The following is a 21,014-nucleotide window of genomic DNA, read 5'->3' as shown; positions in this document are numbered from 1 at the left end:
ATTTTTCGTTCTTGTGGAATGATAACATGAAATTGATCAAATTCAAACGTTAAACGTTTTATTTTATTGTTGATTTGTGTATTGCAAAGACGCAGAAGAGGGATAATGAGAATTAATATGGTGATTATTAACTTGAAGATGAGTTGATTAAAAACAACTTGATTAATGATTAAAAAAGACCTTCCAAAACACTAAAATGATCGACATTTATTGATCCATCCATCACGTCTAACTGTGATAGTATACATCTGTTTACAATGGCTACCTCTAGTGTTAGAAATGAGGATTGCATAAATGTTGGAAAACAAAATCCTAAACATTTTCAGTTAATGTTACAGAGATCGTCCTTCTTCTTGACTAATACAGGTTAAGTCGGTACGTAAACTCCCCAAAATCAGAATACATGTGTTTGGTAAAACACAAATATTGTTCCTCGATATCCTAAAATAGAACAAAGAAAATTTCTTCTTTTTTCGTATTTTCTCTCTGTAAATCATGTGTAATTCAAAACAGATGTTTGGTGTGAGAAGGAAGAAGGAGCTGCAGCAGCCGTATGGCCTATTTTTCTGAACTTTAATTCCTGCAAAGAAATGCAGACATAATAAGCTGCTAATGTTCGGGGACAGATCACAGTAGAGTGGTCTGAAATGAGGAAAGATGAGTAAAAAACCGCAGTTGGGTAGAAGTGGGCCGGCTGGGGGAGCAGGAAGTCTAAAACCGCTACGTTTGCACAAAAGCGATGAAGAATCGTGAACGGACAGGAAAAATGGACTCGGTTAACCTTTGAACCGTCTTCCTTTCATCTCACAAGAAGTCACAAGACAAAGTGTCGTATAATTCCATGGATGACAGTCCTGACGGTAAGTTGTTGCAGAGAACTTAGGGATTGTGGGGAGTTATTTGCGGGTAAGTCAACGTTCCGCAAGACGCGCAGACAGGAAAGGATTGAGGACCTCAACTCTCAGATGAGCTGAGAATCTGTCGGTAGGTTTTCTTAAATGTCTCTGGTTTTAAGTCTCCTTTTTTTAACTGAGAAGTAATCTACGTACGTTTTTTGTTTGTTTGTTTGTCTGTTTATTTAGCTTCGTTTACATCAAGCCTGAACCTCTGGATGCTCAATGAAGGCTGTGGTAGAAAGTGATTTCAATAAATCAATTCGTTTACCTGCAGGAGACTTTCTAAACTTTTGTCTTTAGTTCTCCTCACTCCTGCTGCATAGGCATGTTTACATTCTCTTAACGCAGAGACTATTTCAAGGTATAAACGAGAAGAAAAACCTTTGATTGCCATATTTGTGGTTGGTAGGTCTAGTAGTTTTTGTAGGAATCATGGTTCCTCAAACTGAAGTGTCAATGAAGAAATTTGTTGTTTTTTTTTTTTAATTTTAACAATTTAATTAAAATAAATGACAACACACTTGTTTTGGGCACGCCCCCCTCCTCCTCTCCCAAGGTAATGCAGCCTAAGGCATGTTATGGTTGAAATTTGTTTAAAGACAAAAGACCAATAAAAACAGTTCTGCAGTCTATTATGGTGAGTACGGTGTTCTTTGGGTTATAAGGCCTCACGCAGTAACTTAAAACTAGACAAAAGGCTCAGCTACATCACGCTAACTGCCATTTCATTAAGGTTACTTCAAAGCATCTCATCTCATTTAACACACTTTTGTTTCTCAAACGCAGAAACGACGAAACATTCAGGCCACAACGTGAGGGAAGATACAGACACAATGTCCACTGTCCACTTCAGTCCAGGGTCAGATTCAGGTGTGAATGGGTGAGTCATGCAGTCGCTGACTTCCAGCTGTTGATTGATTTTTTGATTTTTTGCTGCTTCTTCAGTTTCACTTGTTCTCCCATGTTTTCCTGTCTATAGAAATGTTGCAAAGATGGAAGATGCTAAAGTTAAGATCGACGATGGAAAGGAGGAGAGTTTGGTACCGGACACCATGTACCAGTAAGTTCATGCAGCTCGAAGACAGCCCATGACTCATAAACACATCCCACTGTACTGTTAACAATCATCTGTCACCTTGTTTTGCAGCAAGATCCGTAAGAAGATCACACCGTTTGTCATGTCCTTTGGATTTCGGTATGTTTGTCCTGAAGCTGTGAGAAATGTCAGATTTTTGTAGCATTGTCACTAATTGTCTGGTCCTACAGTATATTTGGACTGGTTCTGATCATAGTGGACATTGTGCTGGTGATTGTGGACTTTGCTCTGCCAGCCAAGAGCAGAGAGTTGGGGGACACCTTAGAGGCCGTGTCCCTCACCATTTCCTTCTTCTTCGTGCTCGATGTCCTACTGCGGGTCTACGTGGAAGGGTGAGTTGAGAAACAAAGGCTTTCTCGTAAGTGCAGGGAGTGAAAGAGTTTGTTTTTGTGAGTCACCATTGCTGGAAGACTGAATTCTTTGATTTGTGATCAACTCTGCTCTGCATTATCTGTCAACATTTGTGTACATTTGGATATAGCCTATATTTCTGTGGCAAATTATGTCACCAAAAAAAGTTGACCTGCTTTCTTGTGCTACTCGGTTCTTTACGAGACAACAGAAGAAGAGTCCTAAGAGTGATGCAAACATGCCAGAGAATCCAGTGTCAGCACAAAACCACTGTGATTAGTGCTTAAACAGGACGTTGTCAAAAGGAAGCTGGACAGGAAATGTCCCGGACTCGTTCAGGGTCAAAACGATGCCTCCAATTCACATGTCACTATCTGTGAAATGATCCACTCAGTTTGACCTAAAATCATGTTTTTCCTTGATTTCCATATTTCTAGGTTTAAGGTGTACTTCAGCTCCAAACTCAACATCATAGACGCCTGTGTTGTGGTGGTGACCTTGATTGTCACCATGATCTACACCTTCACTGACCTGACTGGTGCCAGCCTCATCCCCAGGTACATGGTCTGCCCTAGTACACTTACAGTATTGTACGTTAATCGTATTTAACTTGTGTGGCAAAAAATACATTCACAGCCAATGACAAACCGTACAGACTCTGTAAGAGCTGACAAATCACTTCAGTGATATCATCTGCACTGGTAGATGATATCGATGCGACCCTTAAATGCCAGACCCCGGTCTGCATCCGGCCCGTGAACCACCTATTTGCAGACCCAGAAGTGAACAAATCGTGTGTTCATGTGAGTTTCTCCTGTCATTTTTTTCAGAGTGGTCACGTTTTTCCGTTTCTTGAGAATAATAATCCTCGTGAGGATTTTCAGATTGGCAGCCCAAAAGAAGGAGCTCGAGAAGGTCACCAGGAGGATGGTAAGGTCAAAACCTGGAGTATAATGAACTGTTTTTGTCGCAATGGACACAAAAAAGTGACATTGTCCACTTCTTTCCACTTGCATAATTGTCAGGTTTCGGAGAACAAGCGACGTTATCAAAAGGATGGTTTTGACCTTGACCTTACCTACATCACAGGTAGGTGTTGCAGTGAATATTGAGCACAACGGTGTCGACTGATAGGTTGAACAGAGACGACTGGGCGCACAGCTCTCTATTATTCACTTGATTTCTCTACATTTCCAGATCGCATCATTGCCATGTCCTTCCCCTCTACTGGGAAACAGTCTTTTTACAGAAATCCAATCGGGGTCAGTGTCAGGAAAAAAAAGCAATTCAACTAATTTTTGAAGACATTCCCTTCACTCATGATTTGACCATCTTCTTTGTGTTTTTCTGTACAGGAAGTGGCCAGGTTCCTGGACACTAAGCATGACGGACACTATAAGGTTTACAACCTGTGCAGTAAGTGGGTAGCCTCCATACACTGTGTGTATTTAAAGATCTGGTAATTATATTGTACCTAAATACGCACATACGTCTGGTAGCATTGTGCTATAGCTTGTTTTGGTACAATAACAGTCTGTGAGTAACACTTTATTCTTCTGTGCTTTACTAGAAGCAGGTTAGAAGAGGCTGTAATTTGTATTATTATTAGTTAAACCAATTAGACACACGAGGCTAAATTAGCAGCTAGCTTGCCAATAGCAAAATAAAATGATAATACCTAAACTGCAGTACTGCGATCATAACAATAGTTGAAATGTTTCCCTCTCTGTGAATTTTATTTTCTGGTTTCTAGAACCAGAGCAACACTACCAGGAAAAGGGCTGCAGAGTTTTTAAATTCTAAATCGAGGTTTTGATCCTTGGATTTGAATTTTTTACGGCTATGTTTTGATGCCATGTTTAGACGTGTCGTCACTTTACACAGCCTCACACTCCCTCATCTTGTGTTTTTAGGTGAGAAGGGTTACGATCCTCAGGCCTTCCACTACAGAGTCGAACGGGTCTTCATCGATGACCACAACGTCCCCTCGCTGCAGTAATGTCCCATTTCACACACCTATTCTCAGCATGACAAAAATTGAACCAGCTAATCTCTTGCTTTACCATTTGTCAGGGACATGCTGAACTACACTGCCAACGTGAGGGAGTGGATGAATGCCGATCCCAAAAATGTGATTGTAATTCACTGCAAAGGAGGAAAAGGTGAAGCCAAAAGGCTGTTTTTTATCTAAATGAAGAGAGAAGGGTAAAAGTGTGTAACCTGGTCATGTCTGTGCTGCCTGACAGGACGCACGGGTACAATGGTGTGCACCTGGCTCATAGACAGTGACCAGTTTGAGAGTGCAAACGTAAGTCTCTGTAGCTGAGAGGTTAAGAAGTTAAAAAATGACAGTAATAAATGACATCCACAAGTTCATCTTCTGTTTGTTGAATTAACTTCTGTTTGACCACCAGGACAGTCTGGAGTATTTTGGTGAGAGGAGGACAGACAAGAGTGTCAGCTCCAAGTTTCAGGGAGTGGAGACTCCCTCTCAGGTAATAAATAGTCAAAATGATAACTTTTGAGGAGCCATGTTTAAAGATTTACAGTTTTGGATTACTCCTTAGAGATAAATTAGAGAATTAAAGATTTTAACATTCTTAAATAGTATCATATAAACAGAGCAATTATTCTACGATATTACAAAAGCAGTCATACATGCTAAATGCTAAATAAAGCTAGTGTACCTGAATTGTGTTTCTATTCCAACTGTATATGGTGATGTGTAATTTAATACAACGGCGGAGGTATTTGCTTATTAGAATGAGCACCATCTAGTGGCATTTTTAAACATGGGGCTTATGTTTTACACATATTCAGAGTCGGTACGTCGGCTACTATGAAACCATTAAAACACATTACAAGAGGAAGCTGCCTCCACCTAAACAACTGAAAATCAAGAGCATCCGGATCCACTCCATATCAGGTGATATATTTAAAAAACATTTTAAATAGTTTCATAATTTTTAAATGTTGCTTTGAGTTAATTTGTTTTGGTTTTTATTACCCAGGTGTGGGCGAAGGAGATGGTAGTGACTTCAAAGTGAAGATTTATGTGAAGAAAGTACTGGTGTTCCAGTGTGTGTGCAGCAGACATGAGAACTGCACAGTAAGACTCTGTATAATCTGTATAATCATCAGATTATAAGAAATAATTTGTTATTAGGAATGTCAATGCTTTTGTGGTGATTGTTAGGTGTTCCCTGATGTGGGCAATAACGCAGTCATCATCAGTCTAAAGAACGGGCCTGTGGTTGAAGGAGATGTAAAGGTCATGTTTGAGTCACATGTGAGTTCTTCACGTTCATGCCATTTGACAAAGACAAATCCAACACCGTTTTGTATGGATTTTCTTCTGATTCTGTTTTCTCTTTCATCATCGTTTTTTTTTTAAGAGTCTTCCAAAAGGATACGAAGATGTTCCGTTCTTCTTCTGGTTCAATACCTCCTTTGTAAAGAATATGAAGTATGAGCCACTTGTACTGATTTTCTTTCTTTGTTTTCATTTTAAAAGTTGAAATGACTCAAACTCTCTCTGAACTCCTCCTCAGGCTTTTTCTACCAAGAGAAGAACTGGACAACCCGCACAAACCCAAGACCTGGGAAATTTACAGGCAAGACTTTGGTGTCACCGTGTACTTTGCAGCCCCGTAAACGTGTTTGTTTGTCATGACTGAGTGAGGAGCAATTGTTTAATAGAGCATGTGAGATGAAATCTAGTTTTTCTTCCACTGAAGTGTGAAGAAAAAACTATGACAATTATTAAACTCCAAATACTTTTATTTTGTATGATAAAAGTCCACACAAACACCTCAAAAAGCATTTCAAAAAAATTAAAAGAACAATTATGCTTCACCGTTTCAGAGACTCATTTCAGGTTAGAAAAGTGTAAGTGATGGTAAATCATCTGAACCTGAGTTTGGTGCAGATCAAAGTGATGACAGTTCCACAAGAGATGCACAAAAAAAGACAACCTGAAGGATTTTAATGGGTTTGAGGTCACAGGAATTTTACTCTTATCATCCTCGGGGCAAATTGTTTTATTAAGAATTCATTTTCTACCTAACTACTGAGGGAGATTAGGTAGCATTACTGGTAGCCTATATACTGTAAGGAGGTGCCTTCCACAGTCCGCACAGCTGTGGGACCAAGCAGAGTCATGCAGCTGTGGACTTTACATGTCTATGCCAGGGTCTTTAACCTGCAACAGGACTGATGCCTTACTGTAACAGACAGGAGGAACACTGCTCACACCAGACCAAATGACATCCGGTTACTTCTGGTGTGAAAAACACCAGACATGCTTTAGTAGTTCAGTAGCTCAGCTAGGTTTTTACCAGAGACTACTCTAGACCACCACTGGTTCCTATCATCTTCACAGACAAATCAGATTCACTTGTGACATAAGAGAACCTGAGGATTTCTTGAACACATTGTGCAACCTTCCCCATCATCCTGTGGATCATTTGTGAGACTTCCTGTCATAATCAAGCTACCCCAACAGTCACATAATGCAGATCAAGACCTGAGAAGCTCACAACATACATGCCACACCTTGGATCTAACTGACTTGGTCTCACTAATCTTCAACAAAAGAATTGAACTGAAAGAAAGTGCAGACGTAAAGTGCTGATTCTCATTTATGTTGATCACAACATAGTCACATAAATCACCATTATGAGGAAGATTTTAAACAAGTCCAAATATTCAAAATGGAATGATAAACCGAATTTTGTAATAATCTATCATGATCACCTTTACTTATATAATACTGATAAAACAATAATCTATCATGATCACCTTTACTTATGTAATACTGATAAAACAGCACAGTAACACTGAATGAATCGGGTTCATCAGAATTACTGACCCTTACACAAAGCACGCAGCAGCAAATGGATCATTCTACACACAATTTTGTTCTTACACAACAGACACTGTAAAGGCCACAACCCCAGGCTTTAGACATTTGGTCTCTTTTTTTCCTCTATTCAAGCATTAAATGTTGTGACCTCAACATAGGGTTCTCCTGGCAGCTTTGGCCAGATCTCCTCCAAAACCATTGAGGAGATCACATTTCACCAGCTCGTCTGAACGCCCGCTTTGCAATGTGCAAAGTATGGTGGTCTTGCAGGTCTCCATACACGGTTTTGAGACATGTCCTTTGTGCCTTAAGTACCAATACTTTTGGAAAACCTTATCGTCCCTAATAAATGTCTTCATCAGTGCGTGGTAATCTGAGGGGAACAGAGTAGAAACTCCGTAGGCCTCAGTGGCTCGGTACAGAAGAGTCCATTTTGGGTTTGGATCTGGACTAACTGGTACACTTCCTGGACTGGAGTTGGCCGTGGTGAGGTTGAGGATATAGGTTTCATGGTCGAGCACTAGCCGTGAGCTGCCCTGATAGTTCCCATCAACATAATAAACACGGTATCCTGTAGTAGAGAGATTTGTTGGGTTTTTTTGTTCGCGTTGTTGTTATTCTTATTGTTATTATAAATTTTTTTTTCCTCTCTAGTTGTTAACATGAACTCACCTGGGTTAAGCGCAATATAACTAGTTACACTAGGAGCGATGAAAGCCACTCCCAGTGGGCGGGTCATGGTGGCTTCATCATAAAACATTTCAAACTCATCCAGATGTGTATGACCAAAAAACTGCCCAGTAATTGTGCTTTCATATCTGCAATTACAATTTACAGGATGTCACGTTGACAGAGAACAGAAACTGAAATGTTTTCATAGGAAAAACATCTTATTACAGGAAATGTGTACCTTTGTTCCCTCTGCTGCCACCTGTCAACTAAGATTGAAACTAACCCAACAGTGACACTGAGGTCATCTTTTTAGCCAAAGACTAAAAAACATAAAACATTTATAAACTTTTCTATTAGCAAAAATAAAACTACATACATTTACAGAATGTAGATAGTTTTTAAATAAAAACAGTTTAATAACTCTATGTTCCTTAATTCTATCTAAAGGAAGTTTTCCCACAAACTTGAAAAATAAAGTTTTAAATCAGATACTCAATATTGCTGTACCTTTAACTCACTCAGCGCTCTTATGAATGAATTGAATCTCTTGATACTGAAGTCTACATTTGAAATCTATCAGCTACAGGGTTTAAGGTTGTAGATTTACCTGTTGACAATGTGGTAGTAGTTCCAGCTCCAGCTGCCAAGACACAATCCAGGAGGGATGTGACCAATGATGTGTACCTAAATAAAAGAAAGAGAACCACCAAAGAGAGAGAGTTACTTTACAAGTAGTGTTCTCACTGCAATAAAAAGCATTTCTTCATGCAGTGCTAGTCATGTGAGGTTAGGATAATGGAAGACAGTAAAAAAGGATCAAGATGTATCAAGAAGTCTGTGGCTAACATTTAACATGACTGCCTGCCTCATTATGACTCCACAAAGTGCTGTTTTACACTTATTACATCCCCTAAAGTCTTTCTTGCAGACGTTAATGATTAACTGGCCAATAAACCGTTTGTGTCACATCCTGTGTTTGTCGCTCCACTAACCTTCTCCCCCTTGTCCTCACTGGCCTGAAGAACATGGACGAGCCACTGCAGCTGGTTAGCAGGGTCAGTGGAGTTCACCATCAGCCAGAAGTTTTCTCGAGCACAAAAGTTCATATTGAGAGAGACCAGCCTCAGACCAGGCTCAACCTCCACTGAGTAGAACCCCCCGTATCTGTAAGTGCAGTCACAGAGGTGGATAGAATCACATGACTGTTGGATTGAACATTAAAATAAAATAAAAAACACAATCAACTAATACATACATTTCTACATAAATTCTACATCAGGATGGAGAAAGAACTTGAACTTTAATAACCTCAGTGTCTTTAAAGCCTCCTCCGGTAACCACACTGACCACTCCTGTGCCATGGTGTCGTAGAGCCACGAGGAGGATCTGTTTCCATGAACAAAAGGTGGAGGGAAACTGTTGACTGGTGTACTCTCATGGTTGCCCACAGCAGGATAAACCGTCACATTAGCTCCCAGGTGTCTGTGGACAAAGGACAGGAGGAAGACGGGAGTCAACAACAGCTGTTGGGTTCAGTTCCAGATAACACATGACAAAAAAGGGAGACCAAAGTAGAAGCAAAAAAAAAGTCACGAGTGCCAAAGTACAAGGACTTTGTGTCGAAATGAGACGTCCCAGTGGTACCCCACATGCACTGTATATTTGACAAACAATCACATCAACAAGGTTTTTTATAAAATGAAAAAAATAAATAGTGTTAAATCTACAAACACTACAATAAAGTTCAAATTAAACATCTCTGTTTGGTGCTTCACTTGGAAAACAGAAAATGTTTTTTTTTTTTTATTGTTTTCCCCAACAAATAAAACACTTAAAATATGAACCAACACACTTCAAATAAGAAGAAAATAAGACTGAAAAGACCATTCAAAGAACATTCTGTGAGGTTTGACTCCAGCAAATTAACTGGCTAAAGTCTTGAACCAGGTACGAAAGAACAGGAGAACGAAACAACTAGAAAAATTAATATTATACAGCAATACTTACTTTTGAATGAGTTTGGAGATGACCCTGAGCTCAGTCAGCTGTTGTTTCCTGGTCTGGGACCAGACGTTATGCGCTGGTATATCTCCGGTCCAGTAGACCCAGTCCCAGGGCCCAGCTTTGGCAGCATTTTCCAGAAGGTTTTCCACTGTGCGCAGAGGAAGGTCACACTTACTGTAGGTTCCCCAGTACCCAGCCTGTCGCCTCCCCCAGCGATGGGTGTTCAGGTCTTTCCGACAACACAGAGGATCTCTACAGTCTGCAGGGCTGCCGGTTTCATACTCCTGTCAGAGAAGAGGTATTTTTTTAAGACTAAAATTTCAACAAAGCAATGTCATCAAAATGATGTCAGTTATCATAATGTGAAACATTCACAAAGGCAATTTACAGGGTTTTTGTACTATAACAGTAATCACTAAGATGAATGAATTTCCCAGAAATTTCTAGCCATCAGACAGTGAATCATTCTTCAGGAAATCTGTGTGCAGTCAACACTTACTTTGTCCCAGTGAACATCAGTCAAAAACAGGACCCTGCTCTGTGGAGAACCTGGTTTGGGGGGAGAAGGTGGTGTCACCGGGGGCTTTGGGACCTTTGGTAGGGTGAGGTTCCAGGGGGCGTATATGTCAAATTTGCCACAGGCAGGGCCCACCAGAATGGCACACGCTTCAGTTGGCCACAACACTGACTCCTGCAGAGCCCGGATGAAGTCGTCCCTAAACAGCTCTGTTATTTCCCTGCAAATTTCTTCCTCAGCCAGATGGAGACGGATGCATGCCTCTCCCACAGCCTGGGCCACTCGCTCTTCATTAACATTACTCTGAGAGAGAGAAGACAGATATGAAACGGGATTAAAGAAATTGAAAGAAACAACTTACTGAGTGTTTGAAACATTCGAACTTCCTCTAAAAACAGTCCAGTAATGAAATATCAACATTCAATTCATCAAAACATCACAAAATGACATCTATTACCAGAAGTGCAACATCCAGGATGGTGAAGAGGGCTTTGCACAGATGACAGCTGACGTTTTTCCAGTTGTAGCCGAGCAGAGCGGGGTTGTTCAGCTGTATGAGCACCAGGCTGGACTGGTCTGAGCTCTGAGGAGCCGTGGCCGGGTGGCAGCTGGTTAACAGGGGCAGGAGCAGCAGCACCGCAGTGCAGGACAACGTCTGCAGAGTGGAGACCTTCATTGTCCGGCCAGCAGGTGTTCTCAGAGAGGCGGTTATCCGATGCTGCGGCAGCGTCTGTGGAGGATGAGAACAAACATGACAGAGGAAGTTACTCAGACACGTAAACACTGCTGTTTCACAGTAAAACTGAATGACCAATAATGACTCCTACGCGAACTCGCAGGCACAGACAATAAGCTTTGGGCAGGAAGTGAAGGGTTAAGGGGGAAAAACTGGATAAAAACGAGTTGGTTACCTCAAAAATAACCGGAAACCTGGGTCGTCTTCGTCGTGGGGCCCGAGAGCGGCGAACACAGACAAGTTAGAAGGTTCTAGAAGGTCCCCTTTAAAACCTCCGTTAACAGTGAAGGAAATGAGGCAGAATACTCCTTCTGCTTACTCTGCGGCAGCGGGTTGTCTGTTGTGGTCACTGTTGTTTGCGCTAAAGAGTAATAGGGTTTTGAGAACTAGTCAGCTGACGTGTCACGTGATCCTTTCTTCCCTTCTTGCGTCGCTGTTATGAAGCCATGGAAACGCCGCGTATGCTTATTTTATTCTGTCCCTGTTTTTACAATTCTAGGAGAAAACAAATATCAATGAGACATAAACGACATAATTATTTAATTTTCTACAAATCGTAAGATTCGAGTGTCTTTTTCTTACTTTTTAAGATTAAAGTCAGAATTCAATCAATTTATTTGAATAGTTTAAATAAAAAGGACAATTTTTGAAGATTTTCTACTTCTATATATTTTAAATAATGCAAACATAAACTAAATAAAACAAATATGGATTTTTATAAATATAAAGATTTATTGCATTGGCATTTGTTGGCATGTGTATATAGCCGGGATTTTTTTTACACACAATTCTTTTAATCAGCTTTCAGGCTACTGACACATAGCTATCATAATTGTTTGTGCATATTTAAAATTTAAGTTTTAACCTTATTGGAGTCCTGGGCAAAGAAGCAGCCAAGGACATGTAGGTAACTTTTATCCAAAAATATAGATACAGAAACGGACAAAGGGGAAACCCAATAAAACATGTTCTGAAATTTGGAAAACCTAAAAAAAAGTTTGTCTGTTTGTGAGTCTCTTAATCTCTTGCACCACAGTCCTAGAAGAAAATCAATTTACTTAGAAACTCCCAACCCCAGTGAAGATGAAGTGTTCATGTGTCTGCGTGTTTTCTTAGCCCAGCACTGACTATGTGTCATCAACTTGCAAAACCACACATAAAGTCCTAACTATCTTAACAAGGTATACAATAAAATAGCTCATGTGTACACCAAAGATCATTTTTATCTCAATTTAAATAATACAAGTAAAGCATCTTCATCCGTGGAGCTAAAGTGGTCTCTAATATTATTTACAGCAGCTGAGCAGATACATTGTTGTAGTGAAGGCTAAAAGTGGTTTGATTATTAAAAAAAAGAAGAGTAAAAGTGTAAAAGTTGTTGCAGATTAACTGTCTCGTCACTTGTCTTGCATCTTCTCCAGGATGGGGACGATCATGTCAAACTTTGGTCTCTTGGCTGGGTCTTCGTTCATGCAGAGTCTCATTAGTTTACAAATGTGAGGTGAGATCCCTGGGGGAATGGTAGGTCGAAGACCCTCGAGAGCCACCTGATGAAAAATACAATGTAGAAGGTTGGATGTTTAGTTTTATGTTGGCATTGTGCAGACAGATGCACCACTGGTTTACCTTCATGCCTATCTCCATGTGTGAGAGGTCAGCAAAGGGCACTTCCCTGGTGACCAGCTCCCATAGTAACACAGCAAAGCTCCACATGTCAGCAGATCTCCTGTTGATGTCTTCAGGCTTCTTCTGCAAGGCTAAAGTCAAACCAAACTGTTTATTGATTATGTTCACTGCTCTGAATTTGTTTTTGTGAATTTGCAGACCCTTGACCCAAACAAACAACATTGGATTTTCTGTTTGGAAGTATCGCAAGCCTAAAAATGGAGCAACACAATTAAGTAAATTACCTTCGATCAATTGTTGACATACGAAGAAATTAATCATAAATAAGCATTTTGTTACATGTGTGGAGACAAATTATTGCATTTATATTGATTTTTTTCTTTACTTTTTCAGAAAATTATAAGTCTTGAATGTGTCTTTTGATCAATGATTGACATAAAAAATAGGTTTTCTCAATTTTAAACACAAATAAGCACACAGCTACAATTTTTTAGACCAATTTCTTGATTTGTTTTATTTTTTAAGCCTTTCAAAAAATCAGTAGCATAGTACTTTAAAATGGATTTAGTTTTAGGCTTTGCATGCTAAATAAGCAGTTTCCTCTGTGCTTCAGCCTTGACATGGACACACCTAAAAGCATCTGGTCAGCAGACCTGAGTGTCATGGACGGTGCATGTGGCAGTTTAAGAAGGAAAAGGTTGGAGCTGGTGGGTTGAGTTATTTATATGCAAAGGCTAAAACTGTACAACACATCAATAAGGTCCAGAGAACCAGGGACGGGAAGCCAGCATGGAAGAGTGTGTTTTTGCCAATACAATGTATTATGTAATAGAGGTTAATAAAAAGGACTTTGTAGGATTTCCTAAAAATATAAAGCCAAAAACATACAAAAGTAGTCCACCTTTTTTATGGAGCTATATTAATCTACAGGTCATGACAAATTAAAATCTTTGTGTATAATTAAATAATTATAGGATGTAATAAAGAATCATCAGTTGTTGGTGTAGAATAAATGGGACAACTGTGGAGCTGAAATATGTTATTGTTGGAGGTGTGCAGCTTCACCCACGAGTAGGTGGTCAGCACAATTTCTAGCCTCAGCCGTTTGTTATAAACAACTGACTCAGATGTATGTTGTACCTTTTTAATATGGAAAGTATTGACTAAGAAAATTTAATTTATATCAAACTAATTTAATGACACCAATGACAAATATTTAAATTTGCAGCACCCCTGCAGAAGACTGAAGTGTATAACATGCCTGGTGTTAACCAACAGTAACCCCCAAGTCATGCACACTACATAGTTGGAGAGTGATAAGACAACTTCAAAAAGTCATTAATAGACAGACAGGACCTGACCTCAGATAAAAAAAAAATCAGATTCCTATAACTGAAACGATGTATTTTCTAAAAACTTAAATAAATAGGAATACGATTTAAAAGTATTTCTTTTTATACAATAACCCAGGCAACATTTTAGATAAATAGCAGAACTACCACTCCAGAGGTACATTAAATTACACAGTATCTTCCAGCATATATTTAGGAGAATGACTCATACAAATAGGCCTCAGAGGGAGAACATAGATGCACTAAAGAGGAGTCAAGACGAAAACAAGGACAACATACCTTCAGGAGCCATCCACGCAGGGGAGTACATACGACCCGGACACTGGAAGGAGAACTTTGCGTCTGCCATGCTTATCCTGGCTGTCATGTCTTCATCAATCTGCAAATGAATCACATTAGCGACGCACTGTGCGGTCTCTTAACCGATCGTCGTTAGTACTCACCATGATGTGCTTGCTGTTGAGGTAAAGCCGTGAAACCATTGGTTCTAAGGTGTGGAGGAACGCCATGCCACTGGCAATTTCCAGGGCAAACTTGACTGCTTGGTTTTGGTCCACCACCAGAGCTGAGGGCAGATAAAGACAAGTAGAATACAGATACGTACAAAGATAAGTTTTCAGGTGAGTTGGAACATACACACAGTTTAAAGTAATGTAGAAGGACCAGAGCAGACATGTGGCAATTTAGTCATTAACATCCAAGTCAACAGTGAGTTTAAAATACTCACTAGTGCCCTGGTGGAGTATGTTGTAGAGAGATCCATATGGCATGTAGTGAGTGATGATGATAGGGTGAGGGGATGGGGGCGACTGACAGGCTCCAAGAACAGGCAGGATGTTTGGATGAGAAAATATCCTTAGAGATAGAACATATACAGAGAGCATTTATAGTGGCGAGTGAGGGGGGCGGGGGGTTCAGAGAGGAAAACAATTCTTCCTCCTTTAGGGAAGTCTTTCATAGCTGATAAGGAAATAACCAGCTCACAATTTGGAGGGAAACCACACATTGAAAAAGTAAGATAAAGAATGGTCATGAAGCTTGAAAACTCTTTATTGAACTGTAGTAAAAACCTATGGTATAAACCAGAAGCTGTGTCAGACCTCTCTTTTTTAGTTTCGACTACTCTTATTTATCAACCAAAATATTAGCAACATTCTTGTGAGTAGTTTCTCTGGGACATGTCAGGTCCACAGCCATAATTATATAAGCACTGGTTCAGGAAATGCCGTAAAACTCTGTCTTAACTTGTTTGAGATGACTTTAAGCTCATCTCACAAACTATAACCTCTGTATTTTGTTAATCAGATGAAAAAGACAGTCAGTATTTGTCTTGAATCTAAATGTTTGGTTCGCTATCAACATAAGTCAAAGGCCATAATGACCAGAATAAACACGCTTCCATTTAATTATGACAGATGTTATTTCATTATGTATTTTATGTCTGCTAACAGGAGAAGTGTGGGATTTGTTTTTCTCATTACAGAGAAGATCACGACACAGTAAACAAGGCCAAGGAAAACTTCACCACAATACCAACCGGAGCCCATACTTTTGACCTCTGACAATAAATACTCCGTTCATTGCACAAGCTTCTAACTTCTTCTCCACCACTGACCTCAATTACCACCAATCAATCACATACAAACTCAAGTTAGCCTGACGTTCACCCATCTGTGATGGAGCCCAACTGGAAAAACAGCCAAAGCCAAATGTAACGGCTTCTGTTTTGGTAAGTTCACACTCTGACACCACGTTTTCCCCGAGGTGCCGTTAAACTAACACCAACAATTGTACATGAAACAACAGGAAATATAGTAAAGGTAAAAACCTGAGTTTGGGATGTTCTTCATTGAAGTCTCTGCTCTTCCTCGTGGTCCAGTCTCTCACCTGTAGCACCTTCACGACAATCTCATCTCCCTGCCACCGACCCTGCCATAACTGTGGACAAAGCAATCTATTGAATAAAAAGGCCTCAAAACGAGGGCGTTAGAGCAGGAAACTCAGCAAGAGAGCTGGAAAAAATGAGACACATCGACACACACTAACCTCTCCAGACTGGTTTTCATTGATCTTTGCCAAGAGTGAAAGCTGCTTATAATCAATACCAGCCTGCTTGTTGATGGTACCATTACCTGAAAGAGCAGCACAGTAATAAATAAGGAGTTGTTGTGATTGAAAGTAATACCTTTGTTTACTTTTTAATAACACAGGCCACGACTCACGAGGTCTTGTTCGCATGGTGCCCTTCCAAAAAGTTTCCTTGTAGGGGACCTTGGTCAAATTCTGGCCCAATTTTTCTGCCTTTCCTAAAAACACACACAGAGAAAGTTGCCACATAATGAGAAACAATAGTCGTTTTGTCTGACATGGTGATTTTTTTTTTTCATATTTTCAGAAACTGGCTCTGACCTTGAAGTAATTGTCGTAAGTGAGGCTTGGCCTTGTCCAGAGGTGTCTGTCCATACCTGTTACACACACACACCTGGGCACCACTGGCCACCAGGTCCTGAAGAAAAGGAGCGAATAGAGCAACATTCGAATTGCATATCTTCCAACATTGGATTTGTTATGACCACGTTTTACTTAAGCGTATCTGTAGCTGTTCGTACCTCTGCGACTTCATCCTGACCCCAAAAGCAGGCGTAGTGAAGTGGTGTGTTTCCATGTTCGTTAAATGTATTAGGATCAGCTTTGCACTGGATCAACTGGAAATTGAGGAATACAAAGTTAAAGAGTAACAAGTTTTTATTACCAAGATTTTACCATGTAAAGAAATTATGTCGATTTTTCCTTCTCCTGCACAACTACAAAAAAAATCACATTCCACGCAGTGTTTTACAATGATCCCTAACCACATGTCAGACTGTGTATACCTTCGCCACAATGTCTCTGTGTCCGTGACTGGCAGCCAGGTGCAGTGGAGTATCATCTCCACGGTTCATTACGTTGATGCGTGCACCTCTCATGATGAGCATATCAACAACACCACTCCTACCCTCCCTGCAGGCCCAGTGCAAAGGGCTGAAGCCATGGTCATCCCTGGAATACAAAACACAAAATACATTTTAAAAAAAAAGATCATAAATATATCTATAATTTTCAAGAGTTTAAAAACAACAATTGGCCTGATTTATTTGTTTCAACACTGCGTCCTATTGGACAAATATTCGAGAACTTGAACTTTCCACTCATTCTTCTATTTTTTTCTGGCCATTTTCTGTGTCATTGTAATTTACTGTACAAAGTTAAATGCATTTTCATCATATGAAGAGTAACTAAACCTTTACTGACTGTCATGTAACCATGGAGACTAGCTTTGTGTCATTTAGACTGATGTGCCAATAATCTTCTATAATTTGTGGAGCCTGTCAGCTGATCTTAGATCTTTAGATTTCTTTCAATTTGCTTTTCTGGCAACTTGAGTTTAATTTTGCTGAGAAAATAATGAAGGGCCACATTAAAGAGTAATTTGAATCACAGAAGTGCTCCATTTTCCAGTTATTAGGATAATTCCTTTGTCATTAAGTAGGAGCTGCACTGGAAAACTTTTGCCACATATTTGGCTAAAATATAATAAGCAGGCATGGCCCACCACGAGACACCGGAGCATAACATTCTTTAAGTCCAGTTTAAATGTTTTGAGTAGATAGGGATCTACAGTGGTGCTGGTGAGCTCTCCCAACAACTCCAAGTATGTATCAGCTGACAAAACACTATCTGTGTGGCTCTCTGACCCACTGCCACACAGGTTCTCACACTCACTACCTTCCATTCTTTATTTAGACACATCTGATGACTGGCCTGGTGAGAAATATGTCCGCGCGAGCCGGAGAGGCTGCTAACATATGCGAAGACACAAACACTCAGGACAGTGTACGTGTCACTGCTTCAGGCCACAAGGAGCCAAAACATCACCTGTGTGCGACTGGCCCTTTCACCCTCTTGATTCCTTTACAGTAGCTGACCCCAGAGCAGCTGCCGGGGTTTCTCACAGGTCCCTGCAAAGCCACAAACTTCACACCATATTTGACAGTAAAACTCCACAGGGCTCGGATCGTATGTGGGGCGGGGGCTGCCGCACTGGTAGTTCACACTTATGTGAAATAACAGTTTGTTACATTTTCTGGCCATGTCCACGGACCATTGAAGAGTCAGTGTGCTATAAACAGTGACAGGAAAAAACTCTGGAATGACAGAGTAGAAAAAAAAACATGATGGGATCCTGGGATAATGGGATTTCCTGTGTTGTTTGTTCCTTGGGGGATGTCTATAAATGTAATTCCTACACAGCCATGTATTTTTCAGTATATAAAACACCTATTTGTGACACCAACAAAGGCTCCTCCACACACACACACACACACACACACAGTAGAGCCTCTTCAGAGTACGAGTCAAAAGCAGGCCTCCAGCATAATGAGAGCTCTCTCAGATGTTTATGTGGGACTGCAGCTCTGACTGCCTGAGAAGCTCTGTCAGCAAAGGGCCTGGCCCTGTATGGAGTTGAAGAGAGGAAATGGTCTTGGCTGTTGTGTGGTTGGCTCGCAGCTCTGCAGCCCTCAATGTCAACGTCAACAAACTGCACATATATGGCCTGGCCCAAGAATGAGATAACCAAGGTCTTTAGTAGTGAGCTCCAGGCTAGGGCCCAGCCAGGAGTTATGTAAACAGACGGAGGAGCTGTGAATATTTCAACACTTGGAGTAAATCAAAAGCAGTACAACTCATCATTATCAATCTTTTTCATTTAAAAGAGATGTTCTAATCAGATAATGTCACAAGTTGGGAATGAGGCAGAACGCAGATATTGTGAAAGTACTATAATTTGTTTTCCCCTGTAAAGTTACTTAATTTGTAACATTATAATCAGATTTTACTTTTGATTAATTATCTTACACAGATCCAGTCATTTATGTTAAGGACTGTGTGTGATTTCCAGTTTATTAGTGTTGGTTTTTCTCATAATAACTTGCCTGTGTCTGTGATGTCACCACAAAGCTTCCCATAATCACACACCACATCATTTAGACACACACACACAGAGTTTTGGGGGATGACATCATGAGGAGAGAAATCCAAAAAGAGAGGGGGAAAAAGAACAAACTGGACTGGAATTACCAAAGCTGGTGACGTTCAGCAGTATGTGGTGTTGCAGGGAACGCACAATATGGAAACTATTTGAGCAGAGGATAACTTCATATGCACACACCTAGCAGCAGACCCCAAATGTGCTGCATTTGATCTCAAATCTGCTCCAGTTATTACAGATTATGGTGTAGAAGCTCTGATTAATTATCTTCACTTATTATCCTAAGTGCTGCTTTTGAAACCAAAAAACTGTGAAGAAGCCAAAACAGAAGTTTTGGCTTCTTCACTCCTCAGTAATAGTGAATGAATATTTTTTATTGACTTTCAGACACTTGAAGATGTCAGAGCAGAAACTTTAACTCATATATTTTAATATTTTATTAAGAGAAAAAAATCAAAGAGTAGCTAGTTGCAGCTCTTTTTTACTAAATAGAATAGAATAGAATAGAGACTCCACCACTTTACTAAGTAAGGTAGGTGTAGTTCAAGTTCATTTCTGCTCACCCTAAGTTGAGGTCATTCTCTGTGTTGTCCAACCACAGACGAACGGCCACAGAGTTTCCTTCCCTGCACTGTGTGAAGATGTCATCCATGCTGTACTGTCAGTGACCTCACAGGACTCAAGATCAGGAGCATGTAGGCTGCAGAGGCTGTTAAAGAACCACACAGTCAACAATGTACCTTCCTAGTCAGGGGCTAACATAAGCAGGCAATGTACAGTAGACCCAGTTCATGTGTGATTCTTGACCCTCCAAATCCTCCCGTTTATTGAGTTGACCCGCGTCAAAGGTCGGGAATTAATCAGACTTTGGGCAAAATATCTGACAGAATGACACTTAAAAAGTAACTATTCGCCAAACTAATACTCCAAAATGAATACTAGCATAAATATTTATATTGGCTGTAACTGTATAGGTCAATAAAAAGGTCTATAAATATTATACTACTTTTACTTTGGAAAAAAAAACTTGAAATTTAAGGGAATAAACTATAAGTATTACTGTTCTGTACCTAACAAGATACAGAGAAAACTAAAAGTCCAACAAAAAAGGGGAAACTGCATACATTTACATCATACAAAACGGAAATGTAGCACAAGTAGAAATACTTTTATTGGATAAAAAACGTTAAAGTCTGATATTTGACCAAAAAAAACGAAAGAAAACCTCTACTAAAGTCCGAACCGAGCTTTTGACTCATTCAAACTCATCTACTCCAGACCGATCCATTTAAAAAGTCTGGTACAGTGACTGAGTCAGACTGTGTCTCAGCACTGAAATAACTGAACATCCCACATTTCCCCTTGACTTCATCTCCCTGACTGCAGTCCTGTGGGCTGGCCTGTCTCCCCACTTTCAACTCTATTGTTTAAAAGTAGTCAAAGTAAAGTTGAACATCCTGAAAAGAAAGCCCTTTATCCCAACACCGCCCACCATTTTCGCTCAAAACAAAAAACAAAACTCTTACCAGCAGCAGGACAGTCGAAGTCTTGTCGGGTTTCTGTGTTTTTTCCCTCGTCGGTCCTCCGCTCAAATTTAAGGGCAGAGAATGGTTAGTCTGAGTCCACGCCCCGCTCCTCAGAGCTGATGTCGGCTACTGGTGAGGAGTTAAAGCCGATTTGCTACTGGGGGCGCACCAGCATTGAGGCAGTCGCACAATAGGGACCCCTGGTGGAGAAAATGCAGCAACGCTACTCATCGAGACGTAAATAAAGACAGCGGGGTCAGAGTAGTAGAGAAAGTAGGTGCAGAGTATTTATAAAGGCCTCAGCAGTGGTGTGCGGTGTGGAGAACGGTATGTAGAGTTATGTGA

At 40.3% G+C, this 21,014-nt stretch overlaps 3 protein-coding genes across 4 annotated transcripts; 1 reads left to right on the top strand and 2 right to left on the bottom strand.

The window, feature by feature from the left end:
- Nucleotides 1–723: 723 nt before the first annotated feature.
- Nucleotides 724–6,162, top strand: tpte (transmembrane phosphatase with tensin homology). 2 transcript variants are annotated; one of them, XM_008332666.3, is made up of 19 exons: nt 724–860; nt 1,683–1,776; nt 1,876–1,956; nt 2,044–2,091; nt 2,163–2,324; nt 2,781–2,900; nt 3,174–3,273; nt 3,369–3,432; nt 3,541–3,605; nt 3,699–3,759; nt 4,257–4,338; nt 4,417–4,505; nt 4,590–4,651; nt 4,758–4,838; nt 5,164–5,269; nt 5,355–5,452; nt 5,540–5,632; nt 5,739–5,809; nt 5,895–6,162. In XM_008332666.3, exons 1-19 carry the CDS (start codon nt 842–844, stop codon nt 5,995–5,997), a joined length of 1,599 nt encoding a protein of 532 aa, XP_008330888.1. In that variant the 5' UTR covers nt 724–841; the 3' UTR covers nt 5,998–6,162. The 2 variants fall into 2 exon arrangements, with proteins under 2 accessions (XP_008330888.1, XP_008330889.1); XM_008332667.3 differs by having other exon boundaries at nt 844–984.
- smpd1 (sphingomyelin phosphodiesterase 1) lies at nt 6,106–11,549 on the bottom strand. Its single transcript, XM_017041851.2, has 10 exons — nt 11,312–11,549; nt 10,858–11,130; nt 10,383–10,703; nt 9,887–10,167; nt 9,188–9,361; nt 8,872–9,043; nt 8,487–8,563; nt 7,880–8,025; nt 7,144–7,778; nt 6,106–7,098 (listed from the first exon to the last, which is right to left on the bottom strand). The coding sequence occupies exons 2-9, from the start codon at nt 11,074–11,076 to the stop codon at nt 7,357–7,359; spliced, it is 1,812 nt and encodes a 603-aa protein (XP_016897340.1). The 5' UTR covers nt 11,077–11,130; nt 11,312–11,549; the 3' UTR covers nt 6,106–7,098; nt 7,144–7,356.
- A 297-nt stretch (nt 11,550–11,846) lies between these two features.
- ilk (integrin-linked kinase) lies at nt 11,847–20,839 on the bottom strand. Its single transcript, XM_008332665.3, has 13 exons — nt 20,670–20,839; nt 19,707–19,852; nt 16,988–17,153; nt 16,724–16,819; nt 16,524–16,620; nt 16,337–16,420; nt 16,161–16,246; nt 15,943–16,052; nt 14,842–14,969; nt 14,558–14,679; nt 14,394–14,493; nt 12,763–12,893; nt 11,847–12,683 (listed from the first exon to the last, which is right to left on the bottom strand). Exons 2-13 carry the CDS (start codon nt 19,793–19,795, stop codon nt 12,534–12,536), a joined length of 1,359 nt encoding a protein of 452 aa, XP_008330887.1. The 5' UTR covers nt 19,796–19,852; nt 20,670–20,839; the 3' UTR covers nt 11,847–12,533.
- Between the last annotated feature and the right edge of the window lie 175 nt (nt 20,840–21,014).

Source organism: Cynoglossus semilaevis, chromosome 19 (genome assembly GCF_000523025.1).
Source record: "Cynoglossus semilaevis isolate Cse_v1.0 chromosome 19, Cse_v1.0, whole genome shotgun sequence".
NCBI classification, from domain to species: Eukaryota; Metazoa; Chordata; class Actinopteri; order Pleuronectiformes; family Cynoglossidae; genus Cynoglossus; species Cynoglossus semilaevis.
The sequence above is the reverse complement of the archived record's forward strand: the minus strand, read 5'-3'. Positions and strand labels throughout refer to the sequence as shown.

Coding starts and splice junctions, on each gene's coding strand:
- tpte (XM_008332666.3), top strand. Junction 2,092..2,162: donor GTCATGTCCTTTGGATTTCG/GTATGTTTGTCC, acceptor CTGGTCCTACAG/TATATTTGGACTGGTTCTGA. Junction 3,274..3,368: donor AGAAGGTCACCAGGAGGATG/GTAAGGTCAAAA, acceptor CATAATTGTCAG/GTTTCGGAGAACAAGCGACG.
- smpd1 (XM_017041851.2), bottom strand. CDS start 11,076: ATGAAGGTCTCCACTCTGCAGACGTTGTCCTGCACTGCGGTGCTGCTG. Junction 8,026..8,486: donor TACTACCACATTGTCAACAG/GTAAATCTACAA, acceptor TTGTAATTGCAG/ATATGAAAGCACAATTACTG. Junction 7,779..7,879: donor TTATATTGCGCTTAACCCAG/GTGAGTTCATGT, acceptor TCTCTACTACAG/GATACCGTGTTTATTATGTT.
- ilk (XM_008332665.3), bottom strand. CDS start 19,795: ATGGATGACATCTTCACACAGTGCAGGGAAGGAAACTCTGTGGCCGTT. Junction 14,970..15,942: donor GAAGAACATCCCAAACTCAG/GTTTTTACCTTT, acceptor TCTATCTCTAAG/GATATTTTCTCATCCAAACA. Junction 14,494..14,557: donor TCAACAGCAAGCACATCATG/GTGAGTACTAAC, acceptor ATTCATTTGCAG/ATTGATGAAGACATGACAGC.